This window comes from Podarcis vaucheri (genome assembly GCF_965113315.1).
Source record: "Podarcis vaucheri genome assembly, chromosome: 16".
NCBI lineage: Eukaryota > Metazoa > Chordata > Lepidosauria > Squamata > Lacertidae > Podarcis > Podarcis vaucheri.
The window spans coordinates 8494870-8517429 of record NC_138754.1 but is presented as its reverse complement, the minus strand read 5'-3'; the positions used below and the strand labels follow the sequence as shown (position 1 = coordinate 8517429).

General features: G+C 45.5%; 1 protein-coding gene across 1 annotated transcript; it reads right to left on the bottom strand.

Annotated features, from left to right (window-relative positions):
• Nucleotides 1-5877: 5877 nt before the first annotated feature.
• Nucleotides 5878-19552, bottom strand: LOC309521653 (uncharacterized protein). Its single transcript, XM_082204364.1, has 5 exons — nt 19401-19552; nt 17280-17427; nt 13787-13937; nt 8198-8346; nt 5878-6144 (listed from the first exon to the last, which is right to left on the bottom strand). Exons 2-5 carry the CDS (start codon nt 17418-17420, stop codon nt 5980-5982), a joined length of 606 nt encoding a protein of 201 aa, XP_082060490.1. The 5' UTR covers nt 17421-17427; nt 19401-19552; the 3' UTR covers nt 5878-5979.
• Nucleotides 19553-22560: the final 3008 nt, after the last annotated feature.

The following is a 22560-nucleotide window of genomic DNA, read 5'->3' as shown; positions in this document are numbered from 1 at the left end:
CTTCGGCGATCACTCGTAGCCGAGTAAGATTGTCTTCCATGAACACAGTTTTAACAGTGTGTCTGTAGGTGGCTGTGGAGGCCAATTCTGGATCCACACGTCCTTCCACAGTGGAGACATAGGTTTCTGCGTGGGAGTCAATCATGGTGTAGGTTTGCCAAGCGTGCCTTCCTCTTTGCACGTTTCTCCCATGTGTCCTGAGTTCAAGTGTCTTCAAGCAGTACAGTCATATACCAGTATATATGTCTACGCAGATGTAAGCCCCATTGAACTTGGTAGGATTTACTGCCAGGTAAATTTGTAAGATCTTAAGAAGCAGGATTTGAAGAATTACTGACGAAAGAAGAATGGTAGATGAAATTGATGGACTATGCAGAATTAGATAAATTAACAGAAAGGATTTGAAACCTGCGGGACCAGAGATTTACAGAAGATTGGAAGAAGTATATGAATTATTTGAAGAGCAACTGTAATCAACAAATTACGCTAGTAGGACAGCAAGAAGTTTTGTAAGGAGGACTATTTGAAATATTGCAAGAAAGACTATGAGGAGAATTATTAGTGAATGATAATTAGGAGTAATAGAGAAATTAAGAAATGCAGAATAAGTGATAAAGAATGGAAAATCATCAGAGGTGTTGACGGAAGTCTAAAATATTGTATAAGATAAGAAGTTATGTTATATGATTGTTGGAAATGATATGTTAAAAAAAACAATAAAAATGTATAAAAAGGAGGAGGAGGAGGGGGGGGGATTTGAACACAAGAGCAACCTCCCCTGCCGCGGTTTCCAGCAACTGGTATTTGGAAACAGGGAGAAATGTAAAGTATTGCACTTGGGCAAAAAAAATGAGAGGCACAAATACAAGATGGGTGACACCTGGTTTGAGAGCAGTACATGTGAAAAGGATCTAGGAGTCTTGGTTGACAACAAACTTGACATGAGCCAACAGTGTGACGCGGCAGCTAAAAAAGCCAATGCAATTCTGGGCTGCATCAATAGGAGTATAGCATCTAGATCAAGGGAAGTAATAGTGCCACTGTATTCTGCTCTGGTCAGACCACACCTGGAGTACTGTGTCCAGTTCTGGGCACCACAATTCAAGAAGGACACTGACAAACTGGAACGTGTCCAGAGGAGGGCAACCAAAATGGTCAAAGGCCTGGAAACGATGCCTTATGAGGAACGGCTAAGGGAGCTGGGCATGTTTAGCCTGGAGAAGAGGAGGTTAAGGGGTGATATGATAGCCATGTTCAAATATATAAAAGGATGTCACATAGAGGAGGGAGAAAGGTTGTTTTCTGCTGCTCCAGTGAAGCGGACATGGAGCAATGGATCCAAACTACAAGAAAGAAGATTCCACCTAAACATGAGGAAGAACTTCCTGACAGTAAGAGCTGTTTGACAGTGGAATTTGCTGCCAAGGAGTGTGGTGGAGTCTCCTCCTTTGGAGGTCTTTAAGCAGAGGCTTGACAACCATATGTCAGGAGTGCTCTGATGGTGTTTCCTGCTTGGCAGGGGGTTGGACTCGATGGCCCTTGTGGTCTCTTCCAACTCTATGATTCTATGATTCTATGAAACATTTACTACCTGCAACATGGGAGAGAGAGCACAGGCTCCATTGTGGGCTAGTAGCCATTGACAACCTTCTCCTCCGTGAATTTGTTTGATCTTCTTTGAAAGCCATTCAAGCTGATGGCCACCACTGCTTATCTTGTGGCAGCGAGTTCCATAGTCCAACTATGTGATGTGCACACGCACAAAGAGCCCAAGCCTACATTGGATTGTCTACTCAAAAGTAAGCCCCATTGACTTTAGTAGGACTCACTACCAGGGAAGTGTGTGTACAGGATTGTGCTCCAAATAATCTCACAGGAGGCCTGTTAAGATCAGGCATGTTTCCCTCTCTGCCTACCTAGCATGAATGAGATCAGAATAGGGGGAAAAACAAAACACCTCCCCTCTTTTGCCCTTAAAGAAAGCAGCAAGAACACTCTGTCTTAAAAATAGTGTCCGGTGTGCATATAACATGTCATTTTTGGACGAAGATAAATTATATGCTTCTCTTCTCTCTCTCTCTCTGGCTTCTGCTCATGAACTTTTTTTGTCAATTACAACATGTCAGAGTTATAAATGCAGCAGAATTATGCCCACCTGAGTGCAATGCAGTTTTATATGAGAAATGTGTAAAAATCTAAAGCTAATTTGTTTTTAAGTGCCCTGGAAAAGTGAATTGGCTCCTCCCGAGAGATTTTGTGTGCTGCTGTGGAACTAGGAAGTAGGCTGGGTGGTTGTATAAGAAGAGAAAGCAGGAAGGAGAGTCAACAGTTTTGTTTTGGGGAAAACTATGGAAAAATTGAGCAAGGGCTTTTCTTCTTTTTTTAAAAAAATTGGAACTAACTCAGTGGTTCTGCTCTGTGGGTGTCTTTCTCAGCCTTCAGACTGGGCAAAAGTTTTTTTTTTTAATGGAATAAAGTTTGTTAGTGGTTTTCTTTTTTTTTAAAGAAACATGCAAGTTCTATCCAAGACAAACACAGTTCCCAATTCTTCATGGGCAGAGAGGCTGCCTTTCATGGGAGCCCCGTGTCACAGTGGTGTGAGAAAGTGACATTTTTATTTGGAAATATGGGGTGTCTAACCTAAGGAGGGAGGGGGTGGGATTCCACAGTTTTATATTCTGCACCGAGAAATGTCAGATCTTTCTGGATACAGAGAGGTGATGGAACAGAAGAAGAGACCACTGAGAGGCAGGTCAGGGTGGGTTTTCTCAGGGCGTGAGACTGAGGAAGAGGGAAGCTCTCCCAGATGAGAGCTGGGAGAATTCAATTCTCTGAATGTGGATTGAAAATTAAGATATCATGGAGGGGTATCTATCATCTATCTATCTATCTATCTATCTATCTATCTATCTATCTATCTATCTATCTATATCTATCTATCTATCTATCTATCTATCTATCTATCTATCTATCTATCTATCATCTATCTATCTATCATCTATCTATCATCTATCTATCTATCTATCTATCTATCTATCTATCTATCTATCTATCATCTATCTATCTATCTATCTATCTATCATCTATCATCTATCTATCATCTATCTATCCATCATCTACCTATCTATCATTATTTATTTATTTATTTATCTATCATCTATCATCATTATCTATCATCTATCATCATTATCTATCATCTATCATCATTATCGATGATCACCTATCTATCATCTATCTATCTATCTATCTATCTATCTATCTATCATCTATCTATCATCTATCTATCATCTATCTATCATCTATCATCTATCTATCTATTTATCTACCTACCTACCTACCTACCTACCTACCTACCTCTATCTATCTATCATCTATCATCATTATCTATCTATCTATCTATCTATCTATCTATCTATCTATCTATCATCTATCTATCATCTATCTATCTATCTATCTATCTATCTATCATCTATCTATCTATCTATCTTTCTCTTTGAGCTTTATTATATTATTTTCCCCTTCCCCCCCATTTTTCTTCTCATTCCACCTTCTCTTTATTTCCTCCTTTCTACCTCTTCTTTTTTTCTGCATTATTTATTTTTATTATTATTATTTTAGACTAGTTGGGTCCCCTCTTTTTTCCTTTTCCTCTGCACCCCCTTTTCTCTCTCTTTCTTCATTCCTCTTCTTTTTTTCTGTAATTTTTATTATTATTTTAGACTAGTTGCGCTTTTATTGCATCCTATGTTGAAAACTCTTAATAAAACCGAAGTGGCGTCAGATGCCTTCCACAATTAACCTTCCTTGACGACAAGGAGCAGGGAGGGGTACCTATTATACCCTCTCTGATAATTCACGTTGAGGAACTTGCTTTCATACCCGGTCACGCCACTGAATCCATCTGGCTTAGGGCTGGCAGCTCTGACTGGCAGCCTCCCTCCAGGGTTTCAGGCAGGGAGAATTTCCCAGGTCTGCCTGGAGATGATGGGGACTGAAGCCGGTACATTCTGTGTGCAAAGAATGAGACTCACCCCTGAGCCCTGGGCCTTTGCCCTAAAGAACAGAGAAGTTATTGCCATCTTCATAATAAACAGCTGCTTTTGGAAATTAGCTAGCTGCCTTCTATTGAGTCAGACCATTGGTCTGGGCTAGGGATGTCAACACCGACCGGCAGCCACCCTCCAGGGTTCCAGGCAAGGAGTCTCTCCCAGTCCTATCTGGAGATGTCGGGTTTCGAACCTGGAGCCCTCTGATTGCAAAGCAAGGGCAATGATCTACAGTCCTTCTTCCTGTAAGAAACAGGGCTGCTTGTTTTACCCTCCCAATTTTCAGAGATGAAAACAGGAAGATCCCTGGGCAACCTGCTTTTTCTCTGCCAAAACCTGTTCCCTCTTGTGGCTTCTGGGGAAGTGTGGTATAAATAAGCCGGTCACGAGGTTCCTTTGAAAAAACAAGCAAAAACCCCTTTCAGGATGTTTCGTTGCACAATGCATGCGGTTGTGCTTGGTGCCACTGAAACCCACTTTGCAAGTATTTTTGTTTTTAAATACAGATAAGCAGCTAAGCAGGGTGGAGACATTCAACATCTGATTTGTACCTGCTCTTTTATCACAGCTGCATGAAACGAGGGGACGTGCAGGGACCTGCAACCAAATGTTGCAGCGTGGTGAAGTTGCTTCTGTGCCAGATTCCAGCTGTTTCGTTCTGTCCTTTCCTCCACATTTCCCACTCTCCTAGGAGCCGCAGGTGAGAGCTGAGTGCAGGATGGGGCCAAGGAGAGGAAAATGCTCTAATAATGAAATATGGAGACCTGGAAACCAGTTATTCCCTAGGTCTGAATTCTCACACACAGCTTAAAATGGGTGCAGAAGCTCAGGCTTGAGGGCCAAACGCGGCCCTCTAAACATCTCTACCTGGCCCTCAGAACTCTCCTCAGGCCACCCCCCCTCCAAAGGCACATCCCATCACCACCCCTGCTTCACACCCTCCTTGAATGTTTCTGCCTGGCTGGGATGTGTCTCTGAACTCTGATCTCGCCTCTTGCATGCCTGGGTGGAGGATAGAGAGAAAAAGGGCTGTAGAAAATAGCTCCGCCCCTTTTGCTTGTGGCCCCGCCCACCACTGGCACGTGGCCCCTGGATATTTGCCCGTAAATTAAGGTCATATATATATATAAAAAATGTTCATAAATGTACCAAGCAAACACGTATATAAATATATAAACCACATGTCTGAAGCAGCACAGGAAAGCAGTCCTGGAGACATTTTGGCTCCCAAACTGACCAAATGTTTTCTCTGCAAGGTCAGAGGAAAATGGAAAAGCCTCCCTATTGTCTTTTCCTTCACAAATCCTGTCTTAAGGGTATGTCTGTGTATGAATAGGGTGAGCCTGTGACCTGGCTCAGGAACTAAGTATTTGTCACTACAAAAGACTGGCCAGGCTCCCCAGGCAATCCAATCAAGTAAGCATTAACAGGTAACCTGCCAGACAGGAGATAAACAACAACAGGAGATAAAAAAACGCACTCAGATTTCTGCTGTAGATCACCCTTTCTGTGATGTAGGTATGATGTGTCTGGGGGTGGTCTTGGACTCCAAGGCGGGCAATTTAAAATGTCTATATAAAGGCGGACACACCTTTGTTTGGGGTACTCCTCCTTTCCTGCGTGTGAGGGGAGCACCCTGTTGCAACAGTTCAATAAAGATCAGGCTTACTAGCTGCTTTGCTTCTCAATATTCTCTGGTTGGCCTCTGTTCTTTTCTCCGACCGATGGAGAACCTACAAAAGAATCTCCTAGAGCTCTTGCGTCCCCCATAAGGGAATGTGGCCCTCAGCCTTGGCTTAAAAATTGCCAGCCGAAAGAACGCACACACACACACAATTTGAATAATCTTTATTACCGTACGGTCAGCCCCTCCTGGCAGGTTTTTGGTCAGGCTGGTGTAACAGTGAACGAGGTCCCCTTGGAAACGCTGACCTCATCTCTTCCGGTTGTTCTCATCTGAGCACTCCTGGAAGAACTCATTGCACAGGGAAGCGGTGAGAGCCAAGAAGACAGCGTACTCCTGGAAATCCAGTTCCTCATCTCCATTCTCATCTAGTTTCTTCATCAAGTTCTTGAACCCGGGTTCGTCTATCTTGCCCTGCGGGAAAGAGATGAGAGTAAAGCAGATTTCCTTGCATAGTACTGATGCCCCATGTGTGTGTGTGTGTGTGTGTGTTGAATTCAGGTTTTAAGGCATAAAGTGCAAGATTCAACAAAAGATCTGAAACAAAAACTTTATTCAGCTATGCCTGGCAATGACGCTGGGAGTGGTCCGCTTGGAAAAAGCTTCCCTCCGGGAACCTGCTCTCCTTACCTTCAGTTCCATTAATTCATGGTGCGGAGAGCCTAAGGGCCATGGTTCGGTGGGTGAAGCACCTCCTTTGCACACAGAGGCTTCCAGGTTCAATCCCAATACATCTTCGGGAAGTGCTGAGAGAGAGCCACTTCTGCCAGTCAGTATGTTAAGACAGATGGACTAGTGGGTTTGCCTCTGAATAAGGAAGCTTCTGTGCTCCAAAGCTTTGCGAGTTCCAAGTACTCAATCCAGTTCCCTTATCCTTGACTTAGACCCTAAAGATGTATGGCAACATTATTTCTATTGTTTAGGGAGTTTCGTTGGATTTTGTTGCTGCTGCTGTTACTGATATTAGCTTTTGTATCTTTATTTTTAGATCTTAGAACGATACACATGGAAATGGTTCAATTACGGTCATGTACTTTTTGATACGTTTTATTTATTGCCTGTGGCTACTTTTACTATGTTTCTAGTTATGTATATCTTTTCACGTCAGGGATAGCTCAGTCGGTAGAGCACGAGGCTCTTATTCTCAGGATATGAGCCCCACGTTGGGCAAAAGATTCCTGCATTGCCGGGGTTGGACTAGATGACCCTCAGGGTCCCTTGTATGATTCTATGTTGTAAGCCGCCTTGAGGAGGTTTTTAGCTATGGAAAGGCGGCATACAAATAAAATGATGAGAATGATCACCACTTCCCTTCACCCCCCGCCACCACCTCTGAAGGGAAGTCTTTGATACAATACAATAATCTTTATTGTCATTGTCCCATACAGAACAACGAAATTGAAAAAATCTACACCAGTCATTCAAAAACCCACAAGCCTGCTATCCCAGCCTGGTTAACCCCCTAAAAACTCTGGTACCCCACAATTGAATACAATATATTCACATAAAGGCTACCTTAAAAGGTAAAGGGACCCCTGACCATTAGGTCCAGTCGTGGCTGACTCTGGGGTTGCGGCGCTCATCTCGCTTTATTGGCTGAGGGAGCCGGCGTACAGCTTCCGGGTCATGTGGCCAGCATGGCTAAGCCGCCTCTGGCGAACCAGAGCAGCGCACGGAAACGCCGTTTACCTTCCTGCCGGAGTGGTACCTATTTATCTACTTGCACTTTGCTGTGCTTTCGAACTGCTAGGTTGGCAGGAGCAGGGACTGAGCAACGGGAGCTCACCCCGTCACGGGGATTCGCCACCAACCTTCTGATCGGCAAGTACTAGGCTCTGTGGTTTAACCCACAGCGCCACCTGCGTCCCTAAAGACTACCTTATACTGCATTTAAAACAAAAATCGCATTTGGATAGAAACTGTTTCTCAGGTGGCTAGTCCTAGTCTTTATAACCCTGTACAGTCATACCTTGTGTTGCGTTTGCTTCAGGTTGCATCCTGCAGCGACCCAGAAGTACCGGAAAGGGTTACTTCCGGGTTTTGCCGCTCATGCATGGGCAAACACTCAAAATGACGTCACGCGCATGCGCAGAAGCAGCGAATCGTGGTACGCGCATGCGCAGACGCAGGTTGCGTTCTGCTCAGGTTGTGAACAGGGCTCCGGAACAGATCCTGTTCGCAACAAGAGGTACCACTGTACCTTCTTCCAGAAGGCAGAAGCTGAAAGAGATCATTTCCGGGGTGGGCACTATCCTGCACTATCTCTGCAGCTTTCTTATGGCACCTGGAAGCGTAGATTTGATCCAGGGTGGGAAGAGTGCACCCAGTTATTCTCTCCGCAGTCTTTACAACCCTGGACAGCATTGTTTTTCCCCTGACCGTTCAGCTTCCAAACCACACACACAGACCATAAGTTAATACACTCTCCACAGTACAATGGGAAAATGCCATCGCCGTAGGATCTCACCCTGACAAAGGTGGGGAGTTCGTGGAGAAGCAGCTCCCTCATCTCAGCCTTGTTGAGCTTAAGCCGGTCTCCTTCCTTGCCAGAATATTTGTGGAAGGTGTTCACCAGAACCCTCAGGCACTCCTCAAGGGGAGCTTGCATCTCGATGTCTGGAAGGGGGGGGGAGGGAGATGCAGAGAGAGGAGTAGGATTAGAACTCAGCCCTCAGTGGTTACAAAACTGGACTTGCAGGCTAGATAAATTCATGGAGGGAGAGGCTGTCAATGGCTGTCAGTCATGATGGCTGTGCTTTTTCTCCACGGTCAGAGGCAGTGCAGTGGTACCTTGGGTTACAGACGCTTCAGGTTACAGACTCCACTAACCCAGAAATAGTACCTTGGGTTAAGGACTTTGCTTCAGGATGAGAACAGAAATATCGCGGCGGCGGCGTGAGGCCTCATTAGCTAAAGTGGTACCTCAGGTTAAGAACAGTTTCAGGTTAAGAACAGACCTCCAGAACAAATTAAGTTTTTAACCCAAGGTACCACTGTAATGCTTCTGAACCTCTGTTGCTGCAAACTGCAGGAGTAATAATAATAATAATAATAATAATAATAATAATAATAATAATTTATTTATATCCGCTCATCTGGCTGTATTTCCCCAGCCACTCTGGGCGGCTCCCAACAGAATATTAAAAACACAATAAAACATTTAAAGCTTCCCTAAACAGGGCTGCCTTCAGATGCCTTCTTCTGAAAGTCAGCTAGTTGTTTATTTCCTTGACATCTGACGGGAGGGCGTTCTGCAGGGTGGGCGCCACCACCGAGAAGACCCTCTGCCTGGTTCCCCGTAACTTCGCTTCTCTCAGTGAGGGAACCACCAGGAGAACCTCAGAGCTGGACCTCAGTGTCTGGGCTGAACGACGGTGGTGGAGATGCTCCTTCAGGTATACTGGGCCAAGGCATACTGGGCCAAGGGGGAGAGTGTTCTTGCACTCGGGTCCTGCTGAGGGTTTCCCATAGACATCTGACTGGCCACTGGGAGAACAGGATGCTGGACTAGATGGGACACAGACCTAATCCTGCAGGGTGATTCTTGCATCCTTATGCAACAAAATAAGACGTGGGTAGCTAAGATGCTCTGGTCTCCTTGCAAGAAGGAAGGGCTTCTCACTCGGTGGTTGAGCCCTTGCTCTGCATGAAGAATGTCCTGGGTTCAAGCCCCAATGCATAGCTGTCAACTTTTCCCTTTTCTTGCGAGGAATCCTATTAGGAATATGGGAATTTCCCTTAAAAAAGGAAAACGTTGACAGCTACGCCCCAATGGCATCTCCGGGCTAAAGCTGGGAATGTGCTCTGCCTAAAACCCTAGAGAACTGCTGCCAGTCAGTGTAGACAGCACTGCGCTAGGCGAACCAATGATCTGATTCAGTAGAAGGCAGTTTCCTACGTTCTGCCTCCTGGATCTTGCTGAACTCCAACTCCCAGGAGCCCCAGACAACATGGCGAGTAGCCAAGGGACAATGGGAGCAGTAGTCTATCAACATCTGGGGGTGCCCCATAGACTTCCTCTATCACTGTCCTAGACCAATCATGTCCCAACCAATCAGGGATCACTATTGAATGCACTTAGTAAAGCAAAGATGGGGAACTTGTGCCCTTCTAGATTTTGTTGGACTCCATCTCCCTGCCGCCCTGGCCAGCACAGCTGTTTGTTTTTAGAAGATGGTGAAGAGAAGGGGGGGAATGACTCACCCAGCTAAGTAGAGGGAGAAACCCAGCCGTATGAAACTACGATGTAAACTCAGCCGAATGTTTCTTTTCTGGCGCCCAGCAAACAACTGCTCTTCATAGCCTCCGCTTCCAGAAATGCCGGTGTCTCGTGCTCAGTTCTGCAGCGGGAACCCTTGACTCCGAGCCACCTCTTTGCTCCTAGCAAGCCCTGAGTTTGAGGCTCCCTTTCGCCAGCAGAGCCTGAAGCAGAGAGAGGGAAAATATCCTTTAAAAAAAAAACCGAACGCTTCTGCTGTCAGAGTGACTCCAAAAGCCTAGCATATGTTAGGAATGTTGTAGATAGAAGCCTATATTTCAACAGGGACATGTTTATTATTCCCATCCCTGCAGTGCTTACGAAATAATAAACTGGATCTGCCGAAAGCCTGTCTCTGAAGCCTGGATAGGTAGCCTGTGCGTGTGGGAACATGACTCAAAGGAAGGGCTCAGCGACAGGGTAGAACCTTTGCATGCAGATGGCCCCAGGTTTGGTCCCTGCCACCTCCAGGTTGGACTGGGAAAGACTATATTTTCCAACATTTTCCTGATGAAAATAGGGATGTCCTGTTCAATGATGATGATGATGATGATGATGATGATGATGATAATAATTTTTATTTATACCTCGCCCTCCCCAGCCAAGGCCGGGCTCAGGGTGGCTAACAAGCAATAATAAAAACAAGTTGAATGAATACAACTTAAAAACAAGATTAAAATACAACATTAAAATATTGAAACATTAAAATATTAAAATGCAGCCTCATCACAGGAGGAGAAAGGAAAAAGGAAAAAGAAAGAGGGGGAGGGAATCAAATTGGCTCCAAGCCAAAGGCCAGGCGGAACAACTCTGTCTTACAGGCCCTGCGGAAAGAAATCAGATCCTGCAGGGCCCTGGTCTCATGAGGCAGAGCGTTCCACCAGGCCGGGGCCAGTGTTGAAAAGGCCCTGGCTCTGGTTGAAGCTAATCTAACTTCCTTAGGGCCCGGGACCTCTAGGGTGTTGATGATGACGATGATGATGGTACTCCGCCCATCATCACTGTGGGTTGCCACAGCCACTCTGGGCAGCTTCCAACATATATAAAAACATAATAAAACGGCAAGAGTATTGTTAGCCCAGAAATGGAAGCAAGAAGAAATTCCGACGAAAGAAGAATGGCAGACGAAATTAATGGACTATGCATGATTGGACAAAATGACAGGAAGGATTCGAAACCTGCAGGACCAGAGATTTACAGAAGATTGGAAGAAGTATATGAATTATTTGAAGAGCAGCTGTAATCAACAAATTATGCTAGTAGGACTGCAAGAAGTTTTGTAAGGAGAAATATACGAAGTGGTACAAAGTAGAAAAAGATAGAGATATTGGTTATGAGTTTGAAATGTAATAGGGAAGATAAGAAATGCATATTGAGAGATTAGATTGGAAAATTTTCAGACAGGATTGATGGAAGACAAAAAATTTGAATAAGATGTAAAAGTATGTTTAATTACTGTTGAAAATGATATATGTGTGTGTGTGTGTGTGTATAAATAAATAAAAATATAACATAATAAAACATTAAACATTTAAAAACCGTCCCTATACAGGGTGCCTTCAGATGTCTTCTAAAGGTTGCATAGTTACTTATCTCCTTGGCTTGTGGGGGTCGCATAATTCCATACCCTCCAACATTTCTCCAGTGAAAATAGGGACGTCCTAAGGAAAAGTGGGATATTCCGGGATCAAATCAGAAACTGGGACGGCTTCTGTAAATCCCTGGGAAACAGGGACACTCGGAAGGTCTGAAGGCTCCGTCTGGAACCATGGACAGCTGCTGCCGGACAGATAGGCTACAATTCCCATCAGCCCTGAGACCCTGACCGTTGGCTATGTTGCCTGGGGGCTGATGGGAGTTGGAGTCCAACCTCATCTGGAGATCACCAGAAGGAAGCCTGTTGTGTTCATTCCAAAGTATTGCATTGGGTAAGTAGAGCTTTGTATGCAGGTTTCACCCCCCGGGAACTCTGGGTGGGACCAGGAATGCAGCCAAGCTTGAAGCCCACTGCTGGCCAGTGCAGACAGTAAAACCACTGCTGGCCAGTGCAGACAGTACTGAGATAGCTGGACCAGTGGTCTGACTCAGTTAAGGCAGCTTCCTGTGTTGCTCTGTCATAGGGGAAGGCCTCAGCATCTACTCTGCATTCAGAAGGTTTGAGGTTCAGTCCCTCGAGGGACACGGGTGGCGCTGTGGGTTAAACCACAGAGCATAGGACTTGCCGATCAGAAGGTCGGCGGTTCGAATCCCCGCGACGGGGTGAGCTCCCGTTGCTCGGTCCCAGATCCTGCCAACCTAGCAGTTCGAAAGCACGTAAAAGTGCAAGTAGATAAATAGGTACCGCTCTGGTGGGAAGGTAAACGGCGTTTCCATGCACTGCTCTGGTTCACCAGAAGCGGCTTAGTCATGCTGGCCACATGACCCAGAAACTGTACGCCGGCTCCCTCAGCCAATAAAGCGAGATAAGCTCTGCAACCCCAGAGTCGGTCACGACTGGACCTAATGGTCAGGGGTCCCTTTACCTTTACCCTCCAGATAGGACTGCCATTGTACTCATGGTGAGTAACGATTTCTGTCTGGATTCCTTGATAAACCCAGTAACCTCAGCCCTTTCCTTTGAGAACATATCCGAGTCCTGTTCCCTCAACCCCCAGTCCCAGTTGGAGACACAGCCTCAGGCCTTCGAGTCGAAACCTGCCAAACAGGTGTGCGAAAAGAGGCCCACCCAGGTATCTGGACTGTTCTCAGATTGCCAGGCTGCTTCGTGCCTTGGCTGGTTCATTTCCTGCACGGTCACCTTCCAACCTCACTCCCCGCTTTAATTGTAGACACCAAATAAACGTAAACAGCAAGCATCTCCTGTCTCCCCCCTCTCTCTGATCCACACAGACGTACATCTCAAATGCTCATTACTGCCTCCATCCCAGAATATTCTCCAACCCACTAAATCCGGTAGAAAATCTGGAACGGATTATCTGGTAATCAGAGTTTTCTTTTTCTGGAATCACGGCTAAGAATATAACAATAATAATTTTATTATTTATATCCCGCCCATCTGGCTGGGCCTCCCCAGCCACTCTGGGCGGCTTCCAGAACTTATAAAAACATAATAAAACGTCAAACATTAAAAACTTCCTGATACAGGGCTGCTTTCATATGTCTTTGAAAAGTTGTGTAGTTCCTTTATCTCCTTGAAATCTGGTGGGAGGGCGTTCCACAGGAACGGGCAGAACGGGATATTCATTTCCCACATGGCAGCAGAGCCAAAGGTTCTCCAATGTGCCATTCAACAGTGAAAGCCTATAAACCAGCGGTTCTCAACCTGTGGGTCCCCAGATGTTGTTGGACTACAACTCCCATCATCCCTGAGCTCTGGCCTTGCTAGCTAGGGGTGATGGGAGTTGTAGTTCATCAACATCTGGGGACACACAGGTTGAGAAAGGCTCCTATAAACGGACAACTCTGCCAATGCCTCATCACCGTTCACAGCAAGAGAGGGGTTAAATAGCACTTTGCCCTTTCACCTGAGACCTGACTTGCACAGGGGGTGGAGCTAACCCCTGCGCCCCCACCATCCCTTTCTCAATCCATGCTACTAGTCCCTGTGAGAAATTTTTTTGCCACCGTCCAATTGTCTGTGAATCGCGAAATCCTCTGCGTAAGGTGCCCTGACAAATAATCACCAAGGGAAAAAAGGACAGGAAGGTCAGGGTTAATATTAAAAAGAAAATTTTATTGTTATGAATTTAAATTGGAAGACACTGCAAGTGTGATCCTCCAGGGCTTATTTTTTGGGGAGTGGGCATTTGGGGCATCCCCGAAAGAATTCGTCGAATCCCATCGCCACACAAGCCAGGAAGCACAAGAATTCCTGGAAGTCTATTTCCTGGTCCCGGTTGTGGTCTAGGTCATTCATGATCTTCTGGAATTCCGCCCCGTCCATCCGTTTCTGGGAGCATTGGAAAGAAAAAAGTAAACCGTTAGCTTCAATAATTCAGAGCCTGTTTTCCTCTTCCTTCCTCCTCACCGTTTCCTTTCATGCCGTGTCTTTTCTTTCTTTCTTTTTTGGTTGTAAAAAGGAGGGTTGGGATTGCATTGAGATTTTAAAAAATAATAATCTTGTGATATCAACTCTGGGATCCTTTTTGCCAAAGAGTGGAGGTGTAATAATAATAATAATAATAATAATAATAATAATAATAACCATTTTAAATAAAGATCCACTCAAACAGGCCAAGCAACAGGTACACTAAGAAGGCAGGCAACTAAATACAGTGGTACCTCAGGTTAAGTACTTAATTTGTTCCAGAGGTCCGCACTTAACCTGAAACTGTTCTTAACCTGAAGCACCACTTTAGCTAATGGGGCCTCCTCCTCCTCCTGCTGCTGCTGCGCCGCCAGAGCACGATTTCTGTTCTCATCCTGAAGCAAAGTTCTTAACCTGAAGCACTATTTCTGGGTTAGCGGAGTCTGTAACCTGAAGCGTCTGTAACCCGAGGCACCACTGTAAGTGCAAGTTCCTTTGCACTTCTTCCTTGGACATTCCCCTGTTGCAAGCCTTTTAATTTTATTTAATTTGTGAATTTAATGAGAAGGGAAAGGAAGAAAAGATGAAACAGAACTTAAAGAAGAAAAATAGAGAAGAGAAAAAATACGAATGATATATAATAAGACACAAACAGTATTACACAGACCGCCATCAGGTCACATTGTGGTTGTAGTGATCAGTAGCGCACAAATCTTAAACTTCATCCAGAATTTACCTTAGATGCCTCTGCATTGGGCAGTTTACATATACATAGGCCTTTGGGTTCATCCCTCTAGGACATGGGTAGGCAAACTAAGGCCCGGGGGCCATATCCAGCCCGATTGCCTTCTAAATCTGTCCCACAGACGGTCCAGGAATCAGCATGTTTTTACATGAGTAGAATGTGTCCTTTTCTTTAAAATGCATCTCTGGAGTATTTGTGGGGCATCGGAATTCGTTCATTTTTTATTTTATTTTTCAAAATATAATCCAGCCCCCCACAAGGGCTGAGGGACAGTGGACCGGCCCCCTGCTGAAAAAGTTTGCAGACCCCTGCTCTAGGATATGACCACAGATTGCCACCAGTACCTTCCCCAAATTTCAGCCACTTACCACTTACCGTTTTCCATCTCAAAGCAAAAAAACACATCTTCAGCATAAAATGCCCCAGAAATGCATTGGGGTGTGTTTATAAAACATAAGAGCCTTTTGGATCAGGCCAAGAGCCCATCTAACTCAGAATCCTGTTCCCACAGTGGCCAATGCAAGCAGGATTCAAGCGCAGAAGCCCTGTCTCCCTTCCAGTGGTATCCAGCAGCTGGGACTCAGAAACCTAGCCATCCTCTTTCAAAGTCATCTACAGGGGAACCTTGGTTCTCAAACGGCTTAGTTGATGAACAAATCGGCTCCCGAAGGCCAAAAACCCAGAAGTAAGTGTTCCGGTTTTTGAACATTTTTCAGAAGCTGAACGTCCGATGCAGCTGTCAGCTATTGTTTCCGGGGCGCCCGCACCAATCGGAAGTCGTGCCTTGGTTTTCGAACGTTTTGGGAGTCGTACGGACTTCCAGAACGGATTAAGTTCGAGAACCAAGGTTCCACTGTATTTTGGTAGCCACCCCGCCTCCTATCGGAGGGCGTTCCAAAGTTTAACAATGCGCTGTGTGAAAATGTACTTTCTTTCCTCTTTCCTGAGACAGGTAAAAGGCCAATGTTAGCGGACTGGGGCAGTAAAACACCCCATCATTTTCCGCACCCCCAAAGATAAAGCAGGCAACTATCTTAATTGTCCATTTAAAGACATCCAGATCCACTAATTCAAAATATCATCTGCCCTACCCTTTTCACGAACTGCCTTCTGGATATTACAGTTTCAAGCTAATCAGCAGGGTCTGGATTCGAGATGTGACACAGAGGCCTCTCACCATGTCCTTTGACATCACTAAACAACAACAAACCTCTGGTTACGTGAAGCATATTCAATAAACACACAAGACGTAACCGGCTGTACGATTGAATCAATAAGGCACACTATTCATTGTATTAAATTGTAGATTTCAACAGAAGTAGATCATAAAGTTCAATGAAAAAAGCAGAGGACCTAGTGGATCAGTTCATTCTCTAGTCAGTTCTTGCATAAGGTCCATACAAGTATCTATTCCACCTGTCTGTTCATAGAATCCAGTAATCCACACGAAAGGTTGTTACAGTTCCACAGAATCCTTTCACAAAGTCTAAGACAAGGATTTCTGGAATATTAGCCTTGTTTCACCATCCTGGGCTTAATCAGTAGTACAAGGTAAAGGGACCATTAGGTCCTGTCGTGACCAACTCTGGGGTTGCGGCGCTCATCTCGCTTTATTGGCCGAGGGAGCCGGCGTACAGCTTCCAGGTCATGTGGCCAGCATAATAATAATAATAATAATAATAATAATAATAATAATAATGTATTATTTATACCCCGCCCATCTGGCTGAGTTTCCCCAGCCACTCTGGGCGGCTCCCAATCAAGTGTTAAAAACAGTACAGCATTAAATATTAGAAACTTCCCTGAACAGGGCTGCCTTCAGATGTCTTTTAAAGATAGGATAGCTGCTTATTTTCTTCACATCTGAAGGGAGGGTGTTCCATAGGGTGGGCGCCACTACCGAGAAGGCCCTCTGTCTGGTTCCCTGTAACCTCACTTCGCACAATGAGGGAACCGCCAGAAGGCCCTTGGCGCTGGATCTCTGTGTCCGGGCTGAACGGGCATGACTAAGCCGCTTCTGGCAAACCAGAGCAGCGCAGAGCAGTACCTATTTACCTACTTGCACTTTGACGTGCTTTCAAACTGCTAGGTTGACAGGAATCAGTAGTACAAACTCATATATGATATCATAGGACAGTGGATCTTATAGCATAGTAGTATCTGGTGTCCTATGATATTATATATGAGTTTGTACTACTGACGAAGCCCAGGACGCTGAAACAAGGCTAATATTCCGGAAATCCTTGTCTTGGACTCTGTGAAAGGGCTCTGTGGAACTGTAGCAACCTTTTGTGTGGATTTGGGGACTCTATGAACAGACAGGTGGAATAGACACTTACAGACATATGGACCTTATGCATGAACTGATTAGAGAATGAACTGATCCACTGGGCCTTCTGATTTTTCCGTTGAACTTTGACATCACTAGACATGCATTACACGCTTCCCAGTTAATCCGAATGTTTTTGCACAAACGACGACTTAACATCCCAGGGGTTTGTTTTGCTGGAAGGACTTACGCCATGGAAGGCGGGGAGTTCGTTCATCAGGAGCTCTTTCATCTCCGACTTGTTGAGCTTGTACTTATCCCCCTCCTTCCCGGAATATTTGTGGAAGGTCGCGACGATGGTGGCCAAGCACTTTTCCAAAGGAGTCGCCATGGTGAACCTGAAAAAGACCAAGGGGAGAGTGAAGTGGGAACATCCAAGGGGAAAAGAACCAAGGAGCGTGTGTTTAGGGGAATGGACAGACAAATCTGTAGGGTAGACAGATGGTTGAAGAGAAGGGTGACTAAGGTGATCAAGGGTCTGGAAACCAAGCCTTATGAGGAGCGGTTGAAGGAGCTGGGTGGATTTAGCCTGGAGAAGACCTGGAGGTGACACAATAGCCACCGTCAAATCTCTGAAGGGCTTTCAGATGGAGGACAGAGCAAACTCGATTTCTTGAGCTAGCCGACCTGACTGGAAGAGTCCGTGACCAGAAGGAGGAGGATTATCAGGAGAAATGGATGAAATTTAAAGACTATTTAGTTAAACATGTTAAGTTAACTTAATTGGAAAAGCTTGCAAATATCAGATAGGCTTAGGATTTAAACATGTAACGTGATGAATCAATAGGTTTAATACTGAATTGGAAAGGGGGAAAAAGATGTTAAGTGATTAAGTTAATTTTATAATAATATTAGTTTTGGAAAACCGTTAAAATGATGTACACTGAAATTCAACCAGGGGGATACGAGGAAGTCACTTAACAATGTTACTAAGATTGGTTTAAATACGGTGGAGATTTATGTTTGTTTGTTTATTTGTTTGTTCAAATTTTTTTGGAAAATGAATAAATTTTTTTTTGGAAAGCCAAACAAACTCGATTTCTGCTGCTCCAGAGGGTAAGAACCAAATGATAAGAAATGAGATTCCACCTAAACATCAGGAAGAACTTTCTGACGGTAAGAGATGTTTGACAGGAGAACAGACTACCTTGGAAAGTGCTGGACTCTACATCACGAGAGGTTTATCAGGAGAGGTTGGGTGGCCACCTGCTGGGAATTATTTAGCGCTGTTTCCTGCATTGCAGGGACTTGGACTACATGACCTCTGGGGTCCCTTCCAGCTCCATGATTCTAGCCTGTCAGCCATACCCTCTTGCAGGATACTCCATTCCATTTCTCTCCTGGTTTTCGACACCCTCATTCCATCTCCCAACAGCCGGTCAAGATTCTGTGACCACTGCATATCCTGTATCTTCTGCGGGTTGTTTGGGGTGGCTTTCCCCCCATTAGGATCCTCACATCCTAAAGTTTTGGATCTCTGCAAACCTCAAGATTCCCCCCAGAACACCGACACATTCTTCTTGTGTATGGCTGGTCCTGTTCTGGCTACACAAGGACCCATAATTGGTAGAATGAATTTGCTATCAGTATATCTTATAAACAGAAAGGATGAGCACCATGGGGTATACTCAGAGGAGACCTACTAACGTTAATGGACCTGAGTTCGTCTCGCTCATGGATTTCAGTGGGTCTGCTCTGGGTAGGATGAGCATGGTTTACACTGAGACAGACCATTGATCCACCTAGCATTTAGCAGTCTAACAATTAGACTTTCCTTCCTCCCCAATCCTCTTGTTAAAATTTGGAGGTGGGCAGTGGTTTGAGCCTGGGAGATCTTTCCACATGGAAGGGAAGCGCTCTACCACTGAGGTATGGTCCTCTCCTAAAGCAAGCCTAGAGGACACACTGTTCTCCAGATGTTGTCAGGCCACAACTCTGGCCATTGGGGCTAGAGGAACTTGGGAGTCCATAAAGCCTGACAGAGCCGTATGACCCTCTGTCCTGCTCTAATGGGATGGGCCCCCAATGCCAACATCTCCAGAACATCCTAGCATCCTTCACCACCTTTCCCTTACCAAAGTACAGAGTCCCATTTCTGGCTGAGTCACATGAAAAGGCATCCTCCCCAACACAAGAATTTGAGCCACAAAGAAGGGGAATTCTACAGAATTTGCAAACATCTGTCTCTTGACCTCGGTCCAAGGCCCTGGAGGGCTCTATCGGGGACATCTCCTCTCAGGACTTCACAAAAGCACACACACCACCAGCTGTTTTGAGTTGCTGATGGAAGGAAGGACAGGAAGAGACTTACCAAGAAGAACGGCAGCACGGATTCTGGAGCCAAAGTAGAGGGACGTTGTCTGAGTACAGTTGATGGAGGCCCTTATACCTTCCCCTGGTCCAGCCTTCCAAAGTACCACCAGACCTGATTGACTCTGTATTGGCCAATAACAAAGCACATCGTCTGTGGAGTGTTTTCCCTGCCCAACAGCTGATTGGCTCATGGGGTTCTCTGGACACGGCAAACCAACCAACCAGCCTGTCCCTCGCCCATCCCGCATCGCCCACCGCCGCCCCATTTTTGCCCAGCCAGGTGTGTAACCTCATCAGGCTCCATACATGGGCCACTGGCCTCGCATCCTGACAGGTCTCAGGCTGCTGATGTGCCGCCCCGAGATGCGATCTGACACTTGAGCAGATCCCGCGAGGCGCATGGAACCGGATGGTTCAGTCGCCTCGCTTAACCCCTTCTGATTGGGGGAACCATGAGTAAGAACATCAAAAGAGCCTGGCAGCTGGATCAGGCGGATGGTGTGTCTAGTCTGGCATCTTCTTCTCACAGTGGCCAACCAGTTGTCCCTGGGAAATCAGTAAGAAGAATTCAAGTACAATAATAATAATAAATTTTATTTATACCCCACCCTCCCCGGCCAGAGCCCACCCCCACTGACCCCACCCTCCCCGGCCAGAGCTCAGGGCGGCTAACACCAATAAAATCACAGTAAAAACATAATGGGGGGGACCAATTTAAAATACAGGTTAAAATGCAGCCTCATTTTAAAAGTAGCCAATAGATCAAGACCATAAGGGGAGGGAAACACAAGGGTCAGACTGAGTCCAAACCAAAGGCCAGGCAGAACAGCTCTGTCTTGCAGGCCCTGTGGAAAGATGTCAAGTCCCGCAGGGCCCTGGTCTCTTGGGACAGAGCGTTCCACCAAGACGGGGCCAGTACTGAAAAGGCCCTGGCCCTAGTTGAGACCAATCTAACCACCTTGCGACCTGGGACAAAAGGACGTCCTTTTTCCAGCAACCCTGGATGGGTCATTGGCCTGGTTCAGGAAGGATCAGTTTTTGTTCTTATGTCCCAGGCTAAGTTTGCCCCAAACAGGGAGAATGGGATCCGCGTATTCTGAAACAATGTGTGAATTGAAAGACAGCTCTCCTTTGATAGCCCCACTCCTCTGAATTTTGCAGTGTAGTTCTACAGCCGTGAAACATGTCCCAAAACGCACATACAGTCGTACCTCGGCTCCCGAACACCTTGGGAGTCGAACGTTCCAGCTCCTGAACAGTCGAAAACTGGGAGTGTTCCGGTTTTTGAACATTCTTTTGAAAGCCCAATGTCTGACAGGGCTTCCATGGCTTCTGACTGGCTGCAGGAGCTTTGGTCGAAGCCGTGCTTTGGTTTTCGAACATTTTTGAAGTCCAACAGACTTCCGGAACGGATTCTGTTCGACTTCCGAGGTATAACTGTACAGTGGCACCTTGGGTTACATACGCTTCAGGTTACAGACTCCGCTAACCCAGAAATAGTACCTCTGGTTAAGAACTTTGCTTCAGGATGAGAACAGAAATCGTGCTCCGCCGGCGCGGTGGCAGCGGGATGCCCCATTAGCTAAAGTGGTGCTTCAGGTTAAGAACAGTTTCAGGTTAAGAACGGACCTCCGGAACGAATTAAGTACTTAACCCGAGGTACCACTGTATTTGGAAAAAACCAACAACTGAGGTGGTACCTTGGGTTACATACGCTTCAGGTCAGGTTACAGACGCTTCAGGTTACAGACTCCGCTAACCCAGAAATAGTACCTCAGGTTAAGAACTTTGCTTCAGGATGAGAACAGAAATCGTGCTCCGGCAACATGGCAGCAGCAGGAGGCCCCGTTAGCTAAAGTGGTACCTCAGGTTAAGAACAGTTTAAAGTTAAGAACGGAGCTCCGAAATGAATTAAGTACTTAACCCGAGGTACCACTGTATTTGGAAAAAACCAACAACTGTTTCTCAGAGAGCGGAGTGAGGTTTCGCTTTGTGCAGCAGCCACTCCCATCACACTCACACCTCTGGATTGTTTGTTTTTTAAGTTTCTAGCTCTCAATATCTCAAACTGAAGAGTACGTGGGCAGCACAAAGTGACATTTTGGAAGCTGCAAGCGTTGCTCGTTGGGTAAGATTTATCGTGGCAGGAGAAAAATTGCACAAGAAGAGCTGTTACCTGCTTTGCAGAGCAGGTAACAGTTTAGTGAAGTTAAGAACAGTTAAGAACAGACCTCCGGAACGAATTAAGTACTTAACCCGAGGTACCACTGTACTAGGATTAAGCATGCCTAAAATGGCATATGTAGCAGAAAACAACATGCCTAGATGTGTTGCTTTGTGGAAAGTTCCTTTGCAAAAAAAGAGAGATGTCCTGTTTGTAACTGAAGGTTACCTGTTGCACCTGGAGCGATCAGAGAAAAGAGAAGCCCTTGGATGGATGATCCCATTCATCTCTCTCTCTCTCTATCTATCTCTGGCACTCAAGGGAGTTTCAGAAGGCCCTCAGCTAGCATTTGGGTGGGGTGAATTCACTGGTAAATATGCAATAATTGACTGGTTGATTAAAAATATTAATAATTAACCGTGGATTTCAATAACTGGCACAGCAAGCCAAATTCAGCCTGCAAGTTGTAAGGCATCTCTATCTCTCTCTCTCTCTCTCTCTCCCAAGATCACCCAATGAGCTCTTCGGCTGAGTGGAGATTTGAACCCAGGTCTCCTGGGTGCCAGTCCGATGCTCTAACCACTAAACCAACACTGGATCTTATTTGTTGCACATGCTCCACGTGTTCTTAGGTGTCCCACACTGAAATTAAAATACTCTTAATAAATAGAAATACAGTGGTACTTCGGGTTACATACACTTCAGGTTAAATACGCTTCAGGTTACACACTCCGCTAACCCAGAAATAGTGCTTTAGGTTAAGAACTTTGCTTCAGGATGAGAACAGAAATCGTGCTCTGGGGGCGCGGCGGCAGCAGGAGGCCCCATTAGCTAAAGTGGTGCTTCAGCTTAAGAACAGTTTCAGGTTAAGAATGGACCTCTGGAACGAATTAAGTTCTTAACCCGAGGTACCACTGTAAACAATATAAGAGGAGTGTGCAGGATCAGGCCAAAGGCCTGTCTAGTCTGACATCCTGTTTAATAATAATAATAA